The sequence below is a fragment of the Xiphophorus maculatus genome, chromosome 13 (assembly GCF_002775205.1).
Source record: "Xiphophorus maculatus strain JP 163 A chromosome 13, X_maculatus-5.0-male, whole genome shotgun sequence".
Classification (NCBI taxonomy): domain Eukaryota; kingdom Metazoa; phylum Chordata; class Actinopteri; order Cyprinodontiformes; family Poeciliidae; genus Xiphophorus; species Xiphophorus maculatus.
The window spans coordinates 20,307,579-20,319,290 of NC_036455.1; the positions used below are offsets into that span (position 1 = coordinate 20,307,579).

The 11,712-nt window shown below is 38.3% G+C and overlaps 1 protein-coding gene across 1 annotated transcript; it reads right to left on the minus strand.

Moving 5' to 3' along the window:
* Positions 1-6,272: 6,272 nt before the first annotated feature.
* Positions 6,273-11,071, minus strand: trappc3 (trafficking protein particle complex 3). The gene is made up of 5 exons (XM_005804753.3): positions 10,879-11,071; positions 9,784-9,881; positions 8,396-8,495; positions 7,067-7,249; positions 6,273-6,506 (listed from the first exon to the last, which is right to left on the minus strand). The coding sequence occupies exons 1-5, from the start codon at positions 10,918-10,920 to the stop codon at positions 6,387-6,389; spliced, it is 543 nt and encodes a 180-aa protein (XP_005804810.1). The 5' UTR covers positions 10,921-11,071; the 3' UTR covers positions 6,273-6,386.
* Between the last annotated feature and the right edge of the window lie 641 nt (positions 11,072-11,712).

Genomic DNA, 11,712 nt, shown 5'->3' on the forward strand with positions numbered 1-11,712 from the left:
TACATAAAATCCAACTTGAGCAGCTGTAGGGTCAAAAAATGGGGGAGCAAAAAGAGAGAGGAAAGCAAGGCAAGAAAACGCAAAACCGTGAGATAAAAAGGCCCGAAAAATAAGGTTTTTGAAAAGGAGCATCTGCAAACCTCCTCCTGATCAGAACTTGGAAAGTAGGAAGAACAAAAGACCGGGAGGAAATTGAAAGCAGAGCGAAAGCAGCTTAGCAGCTCCCCTTCCAAAAGGCCTGGAAGAAAGGGGAGACGGAAAACCAAAAACAAGGCATTAAATGGCTCTGCATCACCCAGCCGCTGTCTGGATGTCTGAACCCCTCATGGGACCAGACAGATAACTGCTGGAGCAGAAGACTGACTCGGCCTTTGGACCACTTTTACCCTGACGATGAACGCTGAACAAAGCAGAAATTTCTCGAGAAACAGTTGATCCAAGATTAGCCGCACACTGTTTGTGTCACCTGACTCTGACCCATGTTTTGTTTTTCTGTGTTTCAATGTATTCCACACCTGCAGAAACCCACATTTAGGGAAATGTGGGAAATTTATACACTCTTGTGCTTTGTTTGCATGTGGGCCAAACAAGTTTGGCACTTTTTTTCCAAGTTTATTGATTCCTGAATGGCTTCTGGCAAACTAAATTGAACTTTTTATCGCCTTACTTCTTTTTTCCAATAATAAGTAACCTCTTGCAACTCTTTCATACAAGCACTGTATTATGTTCTAACTTTAGGTGGACGCCCATGCCACGTATCATATAAGTTTCAATTCAATACATAAATAATTTATTAATCCAAGAAGGAAATTAAATGTTGTTGTAACTCATATGCAAACGTCTTCAAGGACAAGGCTGCATATTCTGTTGGTTGTGGGTAGGACAGATATCCTATAGTCTATATTACAGCACTAGGAAGATTCTGACTCAAGATCCTCTGCTGTACTTAGTGTCAAGAAGTTGGATTTTTGGATTATAGACTGTACAATCAATAAATCAATTTTTATTTGTATATCACATTTCAGCAACAAGGCATTTCAAAGTGCTTTACTTCATAAAAACACAAAAAGCACAGTCATGCAACATAGAATCAACAATCGAAACATTACAGGCGACTCTAAACAGGTGGGATTTTAGTCTAGATTTAAAGGCATGCAGTGTTTCAGCAGTTTTGCAGTTTTCTGGGAGTTTGTTCCAGAATGTTAGCTAGTGAATGGCGGGTCACCATTTCAACCAGTGACAGTTTAAATGCAGGCTGGTGATGAATGTTTGACAGAATGCTAGCTAATGTTAAGACAGCAAGATAACGGCAGGTAACCATGGCAACTACATAACTTTTTATTCTGGGGGAGGCAATATTTACCCACATTCTTTGGGAGCTTGGTGGTCCCTAATTACATATCAATCGTAAAATCGGAGCAAGATTTGGGTTTGTTGCTTCAGGGCAACACTGTGCTGTAAGGAGTCTAAAACACCAAGGTTTTCTACAGTGATTATGAGAAGTGTTATAGAAATCAAACAAAATTTTATTAATGACACTGTTGAAGAATAATATTGTCTGAACAAAAGGGCCCTAACTGTGCAATGTTGCCCTGAGGCAACAAACAAAAACACAGAGTTTTAGTATATAAATGATGAAAAAAAATTCTTAAAATGATCTACAATGTTTCTTTACATAATCACAGACATGAAAATAATTTTTTTTCAAAGTTGTCCAGAATTTAGACATGACGAAAAGTGATCTTCAACTTACAAGTAGGAGGCAAGGTGTAGCATGCAACTCTGCTTCATAAAAGGACTGCTCGTCTTCCAAGTAAAAGGTCACATAAACTTTAATACCTCTTTTATTTGGACAAAACAACAACAACCTCTCCTTTTCATATCTCCTCTTGGCTGCTCCTAAACTTACAAAATATGAAATGACTTCAGAGATGAACCTCTAAGGTACATAAAGCCAACATACAGCTTGTGAGATGTCGATGGTTTGGTTATTATTTTACAACCTAAAATAATATTCGTACTTTAAGCTGCTCCACTGACCTGTGTGCATAGTTCGCTGAACTTATAGTTTAGTTAATAGCAACTGTTCAAGCCTTCACACACTGGATTTATACTGAGATCTAACATTTCTGAAGGCAATTTTATAACATTCTGATGAACTACATACAAAATATTGATTGTAATGTGACAAAATGTGAAAAAGCACTGTAGATGTCAGAGAGAGCATAAACAGAAGAGCAAAGCATGACAAATTAGATTTATAGGAAGTGCTCGACTGTTTGCAAGTGAATAATGACTCGCAATCCAAATGGCTTGCAGACGCTGTGACTGAATACCAAATAAACTTGTAATTATCTCTGAAAACCACATCCACATTTGATTACTGAGGTGCTCATGAACATAAATCTAAGTGCACCTTGTAAAACCACTGAAATCAAACAGTGTGTTTAAGTAGACGACTCTGGCGCTTAAGTTTGCATAATTTAGGTGTGCGACGTTGGCCGATTTAACACTTGTTCAATTACCTTAGCCTCATGTTGCTGCACAACATTTTTACCACAGACACACGCTTGTTTATTGGTTTGTTTCCCTCTCTTTATTCATCGAGGCCAAGTACCCCGCTGCCAAGGCTGCTTTTTCCGCTGACCAGATGCAAAAACATACATTGTGGAAACCGACGGAAGTCCTGGATGACTGAATCTCCAGTCATCCACTCAAGAGTAGAGCACATTTCCCATCAGACACAGGACATTTCCCGACCTTCTACACGGCAGACAAATATTTAAAAAGTAAATAGGGAAATAAAGTGATTTATTCAATGAGAAGATCTGAGAAAACAAAAACGACACTATGAGTAATAGTGGGTGAAAATAGATGAGATGGATGTAAAAAAACGGGATGCCGTATTTATTTAATAAGCACAGGTCAAATCTGACTCTACGTGCTCGGCTTTCGCTGTCACAGCGTGCCTTTCACCATTTGTTTTCCATAAACAGCACATGGAAACATTTATCTGGCTTAAAGCAGATCCGCGCACACTGTCTCGGGCCTTTAACATTTGCTACTTGTTTTTCAGATCTGTCCTAATAAAGTTTTCTGAAAAATATAGGCAGCGTTTATAAAAAATATTAATAAAATTAGATATTTTAATAGAGAACAGCAGGCCTGCTGAGTTCAGGCATTGAACAAGCTGTCTTAGACTGATTTAAACAAATGTGGAAGAGAGAAGGAAGGGGGAAAAATATGACAACAGTATCTTCAAGTAGTTCCCTGCAGCTCAGCAAGACTTAGGTGTCGCAAAAACCCCTTTTTTTTCCCAACCCTGGAGTGTTTTTATTCTGCGACAACGTCATCTGCAGTCTTGGGAAAGGGAATAGAAATCCCATCTGCCCGCTTATGAGGAGTGAAGTCATAATGGAGCATTAGCTTGAAGTCTTCATACCTCTTGTTTAATGGGCAGAAACTGCTAAAACCATCAACAAAAACTCTCACGAGTCCCACAGTAGAACCCTGGTTCTCAAAGTGGGGTTCACCTGCCGCTGGTGGTACTTGGCCTGACTTTAGTGAATTTTTTGTATTAATTGTAAGGTAAATGCAAACATAAGGTAGTGGATGAAAATGAACTAAGAAGTCATTGCTGCTGGTTAAAGGTAAACAGGCCTGCTTCTCCAAAATAGGACCCCTACTAATTTTCAACACAAATTCCAATTTACTGTCACAATATATCGCAATGGTGATAACCATTTTAAAAATTTCAAGAAAACAGCAAGCAGTAAAATACCCACTTAAAACTCACAAGTCCTGTTTGAAAAACTCTACAAAGACGCTGCTCGTTGGACAGCTCTAGGCGGTACTTGTTATAGAATATGTGAGAATCCCTGTTATGGCTCTGAGGGCTGCAAAGCAAGATTGCGTGCTTGGAAAAGGTCATTTCAGTGTGCATTAACACCTGAGTGTGAGTGTAGGAATGGTAATAAATTCATCCTCGTTTTGGCCTCCGCGCACAGCATGTGTATTTGTCTGCATTTGTCAAGCTCTTGCGAGCATATGGTGAAGGGATTCAGGTTTTTCTCAAGTACACAAACTTAGCTGTCCATCCATTTCCATGTAGACAGCTATAAGCCTGCCAAGTAATCTACATCATGAAAAAAAGGAGATACCTGCCTCCGTTCAGGTCCAACATACACATTCCAGGCATTCAGGGTGCATTGATATGTACTCGTAATGTTTTGAGAGCTTGCCTAATGACACAAAGCGTTTATTGCACAGTGCCGGCCCTCTTGGTGCTTCCACTTTTCAGCGGTGATCACTTTAAATAGTCAACAGGGCAGACAGAGGCAATAATCAGACCCCCTATCCCTAATACATCTTGCAAAGATCAAAGGTGGCATGATGTCATTCACTCTCTGATCCTGAGCCAAATCAAAGCCAGAGTTTGTATTGGCATTGGTCACTCTGCTCCGCCGTAGTGGATTGTCTTTCCATATTCCTCATCAAAAAAAAAAAGAAGAAAAAAAAAAGACCTGTTTATTTATGTTTTCTGGCAGCTCCAGGCGTTCCTCTTACAAATAATGGAATGTGTTTTTGCAACAATACCTAGCTTTGGGCAAAAAGACCCAGTTTTATCCTCACACTCCGGAGAGACAGGGTCTCAGGAAGGTAACGTAATGTAAACAGCAACCTCTGGTGGCTGTTGGAGGAAGTCTACATCAGCTCCATGCTCAAGCAGCAGAAGAAGGCATGGCTTTATGTAACAGCACAGCTATAAAATTGGATGTGTAGACCCTAGAGGTTTCCAGCAGCTATTAGCTGACAGAGTTTTTTCCAAGAGGAAATCCCTATCTGACAATCTCATCCTCGTAAGTGCTTTCAGCCGTCTCATGAGTTTGGTACAAGTGTTGCTCTGCTACAATGAAGAACAATAGGAAAAACATGTCTAATGTTTTTATGGAAGCCATACCAGATTTTCTTTCCCTCTTTCTTTAAATGTGAGGGGAGAAATGATTTGTGTATGTGTGAGCACATTGGCAGTTGAAAAGCCATCTGTGTTTCTTGGGTTATTGACGAGGTGCGTGTTGGGACAAACTGGGGGGTTCTGCTCGTTACTTCTGGGTGATGTAAAACCATTCATAGGTGTGAAAACCACAAGTGAGCACTTGCAAGCTTTACTGGACACGCATACTCAAGACTCATTCAATGTACTTTGCACAAACACAGGCCTGGTAACAGATCCAGCACTGTTCGACTTCGCAAAGCACCTATGGTGCGTCAAAGAAATTACCTCAAGTAGAAACATGAGGCTTAAACCTTTTCATATTTCATCAATGTATATTTTCAATATTCAGCCCCTGAACTGTTATGTCCCATCTCCTTTGCTAAGTCGTACTCTAGCCGGTTAAAGTCTGTTTTGGTTCTAGCGAGTTGGGTGTCTGTTCTTCACTTTGTGCGCATGAATATGCGTAAGAATGTGAGCGGGAATGTGGGAATGCGGTCGACACTCTGATAACGTCATTTTAAGCATGTACCTTTGGGCAGCCAGTTTCTCCAAGATCTCTCATTATATTTCTGTTCATTTTGTGATGCTGTATGCATTCTTCCACAAGTAACACCTTTATTTTTCCAGTGACGTAAATCCACACGGGTCAATCAACAAATGCACTCAAATTGCTGTACCCAGATTGGCCTGACTTGTACCACTCTTGGGACGGTTCCAAACAACAGGAAGGAACCGCACAGGATTTGCGAATGGATAAGAAACTGGCCGGGCTGACTGGGAAGAACCGGTTAAAGCCACGACTGTGAAGGCGGGCCTTTAGAAGACCGTGGTAACTCTGGAGCAGCTGCAGATATTTGGATGATTGTACTCCGGTCAGAAGACACCAAAGCCCTTCAGTGGACGTGCTAAACGCTACGTGTTTTGGAAACCTAAGATTGCACATCACACTTAAAACATAGCCCACCATGAAATGTGGTGACTGCATCATGCTGCAGGAATGTTTTCCCCTCTGTGGGGACATTAAACCTAGTCAGATTGAATGAGAAATGGATGGAGAGAAATACAGGAAAATCCTGGTACTAAAGACCTTTAAAGCTCCATAAGACTGGAGTAGAAGAACGCTTTTTAGCAAAACAACCCTAAATACCCTTAATTTTGATTTAACTAAATCAAAGCATACAAATGTGTTGGAACAGCCTATTCATATAGTCCCGTCCCAAATTCAAGTGTGGTGAAAATGTTTTGAAATCTCCCGTGAGAAAAGGATCACGTAACATACATTGATTAATGTTGATTTAATTGAGAAAAAATTATATGCATAAATTAAGAAACATGCCACGCAACTCAAAAAAATACACCTAAACAAAATAAAAGTGTCTTTGTTTTTCTGTCACTCCTCTCCGGCTGGGAGGTTTTCTTCAATCCTCTTGATGAACTTCATGCGGATTTCTGTAACGTTGTCCCCTCTGAGGCTGTCCTGGGCAAACTTCACATCCACTGCCATCTGGACCTAAATCAGATTCAGAATGTCATATGCGTAGGTCCAAACGAGACTCAAAGCACTTCAAGAAACACTCTTCCTTTGACAGACAAGTTTTAAATAAGAAACTAAAAGTCTTAAATATCTTATCAAGCTTCAAAATACTTCAAATATGTCTGTCTAAGAAAGAAATCTGCAGATTATCAGAAAAGTTATACATGCAGAAAAAAATTATTTATTTTGCATATAAATGATTTATTAGTTTAATCTTTTATTATATATATTTACATTAATACTTTTATTATTTATTTAATTATTATTATTGGAGCCTTGCAATGAAATTTCTTTCAATTTGTGCATTTTTAAACATACAACTGAATTACAATGAACTCTGTCTATGTCTATATCCTTCTTTTAAACACAGTGACTTTATTAACTCATTAGGATTTTCAAGAACATTTGAATACATTTTATAAAAGTCCAGCTGCACATGCACCAAATTCAGGATCTTAAACCATGGTAGCCATGTTATTTTATCAATTCTGACCAAGTCTTATTCACAATGGGGAAAACAAAGCGGTTGAATTTACCATCTCCAGGGCTCCTCTGAGGGCACCACACAGTAGATTGGAGTAAATGAGCGTGCTGTGGTTATCTGGCAGCTCCACAAAGTCAGCCAGCGGGTTGTTCTCCAGAATCAGAGAAAATTCATCTCCTCCTGGACTCCAGTTGGTCACACTGGGGGTAATTCCCAGGTACATCTTAAATGCAACCTAACGGACCACAACAATATTGAAGAGAAGGGTGAGGGGGGAAGAAAAGGAAAACAAATCAAGGTCTGGATAGGAAAGAAAATCTTGTATTTGTTGCACATTTATTCGGTAAGTTTAGCTGGACATGGTTTGTCTTTAGTTACTTTTAACGTCAAATATTGTTGAACAAACCCATCTAACTATTGGTGCCTTTTTAAAAGCATTAAATAATAAATGATGAAACATTCAATAGATCAGCCATGAGATCAGTGTAATACTAACTAGTTACATTTATTAGAGTAGTATTTTTGGGGAAGAACTACTTTTAGGGGTATTTTTACAACACTGTACTTTTTACTTTTACTTGAATAATGTTATTACAAAGTATGGCGACTATTACTTGAGCAAAATTTCTAAATACTTTATGCACTGCGAGTAACGTTCTTGCATAACTGACTGAATAAATCGCTTCTATGATATTTGAGGTTCAATGAGGGGCCAAGTGATATCCCAAGGCAAGGCAAGCATTAATTGTCGAGTCCAAACTACTGTTTTCTGAATAAGCGCTATTCCATCTGTGCACTGAATCTCCTCAAGCACGAAACAGTAACATCTGAACCAGCTGAAGTTTAAAAGCTGCTTTTCTGTTTTCTTGTCAGGGAAGCCATCAGGAAAAACAGATTTAAGTCCAAAAAAACCACAACGTGTAACAAAAGAAGAAAAGCAGGAGGAATGCAAATCAAATTAGGAACACAGTGACTTTATTAACTCATAAGGATTTTCAAGAACATTTGAATAAATTTATAAACTTCCAGTGACATATGCACCAAATTCGTGTGCAGAACTCTTCCACCTGATATGCAGCCTACTAAAGCTTAGCAGTTTTAAATACAGCATTTTGGGTCAAAATGCTGTATTTTGACCACAGCAGGTGATCTTAGTTTAACATTTAAAATCAATGCTAATAACTTTATCCTGTAAACTTTACCATTTTCTCCTCTACTTGGCCTTAAACATATGATCTCCCATCTGTACTTTTGCTCTTTCACTCATCATGTGTTGGGGTGTTTTGATCTCTCTAATCTGAATTTTTAAGACCTCCTCCCACCCCCAGTCTTGGGAGACGTCCGCGGTCACGCTCCAATTGGTCTGGAACCTTCCAGTTACCTTAGCGATGATATCGGCTGTTTCTCGGAAATCCTGACACCTGCCGATGCTGGAACGCGCCAAGAAGTCCTCAATCAGACGCACTCCGATGTTGTATCCCCTGTGAGTGAAAGGGAGCCAGACAGAACGGCAAGGGATATCAATGCTCATATCCATGGTAGGACAGGCAGAAATTATACGAAATTCTATCCTTCAAGGCATTTTTGCTTCACACACTTGAAGCCTTGAACTTGCTGCCAATTGTGACTTAAGTCTTAAGTCGAGACAACTTATCCTGACTGCAGTTGGAAGCCAATTAATGCGCCCCTATCCTAACATAGCCCATCTCTGACCAGTTGGGTGGAAAACTTGAGAGCGGGCAGAGAACATTTACTACCTTCTTTGGGCAGCTGAGACATGTCTAATCCTGCTCTAAGCTCGGGGTTGCCATACAACCGGAGAAACAAAGCAAACTCAGTCCAAAGATCTGCCGGCTTGAAGGGATGTTTTGAATTTTTTGGGGCTACAAATCCATGGTTTTGTCTAAACTATTTTGCTCCAGGATTACTGTATCCAGCTTGGCCGTCAAGAGATGTTTTGTCTGTCTTTAAAACTAGTCTCAACATTAGCTACTTCTAAAGCTTTTTTTTCCCTAAAAAAAGTCTAACAACACATGGATATGTGTGAGAAATGAAATCCTAACATAGGCCACAGTATTACTGATCTTACAGCAGGAGAATGGCCAAGCTACACTTAAGCTTTTGGAACTGGCAACCAACAGCGCACAAAGTTCAGGCAGTTTCTTTTTTACGTATTCAAAGATACATTTTCACATGACAGACAACATTGTAGTTTATCTCACAGAAAGCGTTGTTATGGAATAACAAAATTAATATTGTAAAGTGCTAATCTTAGTGTTATACTATTAAATACATGAAATGCAATGTATTGCGGTGTTCACTAGAGCGCACAGATTAACTTAATAATGAATATGCATAATCTGGTAGTGAGCATCCTGTCCATAGGTGACATTTGAGCACAAAGTATGTTCACAATCTTTCCCAAAGACACTCAAAGATGCAATTTTGTTCTTTCTGGTGCAGAAAAGCCTTTGTTTTCACTTACTGGTTCAAACGCGTTTGTAGCAATTGCCAATGTAATAATGGTCAATAATGTAACACCAAGCCATAATATAATGACTGCAATAGTTTCAGTATAGTAATCAAATAACTGGTGGTTATGGTGCAAAAAATTAAAGCAATGCACACATTCTGCAATACCAGAACAGAAACAACAATGAAATAGATTTTCTTCAAACAATAGAAGCTAAACATACCAATTTGCTTCAAAGGTTCACATCATTTACAACCTGCAGTGGGTGTGAAAAATGCTTCTTAAAGTGTACTTACATCTTGTCCAGCTGTTTATTGACTTCCTCATCATTTTCATAGTCCTTACAAAGCTGGGTCACCAGGGCCCCATAGGTCAATGTGAACAGCTCAGAGTTCTAAAGGAAAAAGCACAGCAATGTATTTACTTTTTGCTGTTTCAATGCTCATGGGTTGGTAAACTAATGTACACTAACATAGCTATGAAAAGGTAAAATAAAACATTCACATGAAAAAAGATCCAAGATTGTATGAAACTGAAATCATTAATCTGTGACAGGAATTTTTACAGGAACAAACAAATAATAAAAAATTCGAAAATAACAAACCAGGACATTTTTGTGCTTTATAAAAGTATCAAGAAATATATTGTTAAATTTAAAAACACGTGCCAAACTCCTATCATGCCACAAGATGAAATTATATACCATTAACCGTAATGATGTGACTGGCAGCTACATATTGCTTTCATTTAGATTTTTACTTTATAATAGCTTGATTAAATTTTTCTTTTGGTACTGTATATGTTTTTTTTAATCATTATTAAGCCTCGGCATGTAGTTACATAGTAATATAAATACCTGGTAGCCAACAATGGTAAAACACTCAGAAGAGACATATTACAAAGCCTTTACGAGCTACAATCAAAATACAATATTTCAGGTTTTTTTACTACCCCAGAATCCAAGAATGCAAAGCCCATTTTCTTTATCCACTGAAGGATTATGCTAATGTCAGGATGTGGTGCTACTTCAGTTACCAGAACATATTAAGGTAAGATACTTACTTAAAATATGCAAATTAACATTAAAAGCCAAAACATAAACACCCCAAAACTAACGCAGCCGACTATGACTGCATGTAAACCTCTATATTTTTAGCTTACATGCTATACGAGCTACACTTCCCCTAGAAGCCAGCAATAAATGATACATATACGTAACAGGTTTTCATGTTTTTAATACGTTTTGTCACAAGTGCATAAACAACAAATCACGACTGTCAAGCATTTGTTTGACGAAGATATGAAATTGTTTGCTCTAAAGTATTTTATTTTCCAAAGGTTAGCATTTTGCAACTTAGCTAGCTAGCTAGCTCCTATGGCGTAAATCCTACCATTTTCTTGCTGTCTGTCGTTCGGTTGGATTGCCGAGACATCGTGGAAAGAGTTGCAGGATTACACGGGAGGTAATTCGAGATTAATCTTTTATTTATTTGATTCTGGCTAAGCTCTTAGTTCCGTAATCACTAGTTCACTCACACACTTCCTGCTGTGCAAAGTTAGCCAAATAGAAGCATCAGTTTCCGGTTTACTTAAAAGCTTAAAAGAGCGAGGATGTGAAATAGAAAGGCAACATAAAGAGTTAAAAAGTACAAGGAGGGTTTTGACTAAATAAGAGAGCAACTTAGCTTATGTTTCAGAACGCTACACAGTATATGGTTTTTATAATTTGGGAAAAGATATACTGGGACATTTATTTTGAAGGCAACGCGTCTGTATTTCCTCAATTTTTCCCGATAGTATGTAGAGTTACCGCCCTCTAGTGACCAAGAAGATAACAGCTCTCCTCAGATTCTAATATACATACAGGTGCATAAATTAGAATACATTCAAATAATTCATTATTCTGACATGTAATTAACTGAAAATCATGTTCATTATTAAGAGTTTATTTCTGTCGATGTCTGTCATGACTATGATCTACACTTAATTAAAAACAAAAATTGAGTTTCTCAGAAAAATAAAATACGACGGTGGAAACATAAAAGTGCATATATTATAGTATACACAAATTTAGAAAAAGATTCTCATCATATACCGGACAAAAAAAATACCCCAACACAAAATAGCTATCCCTAACTGTTACTTCATCAAAAAAGTAATAATTAAAAGTGGTGGGTGTTGTTGTAATGGGAAAATACAACTTTTTAATAGCAAATTGCCAGTCA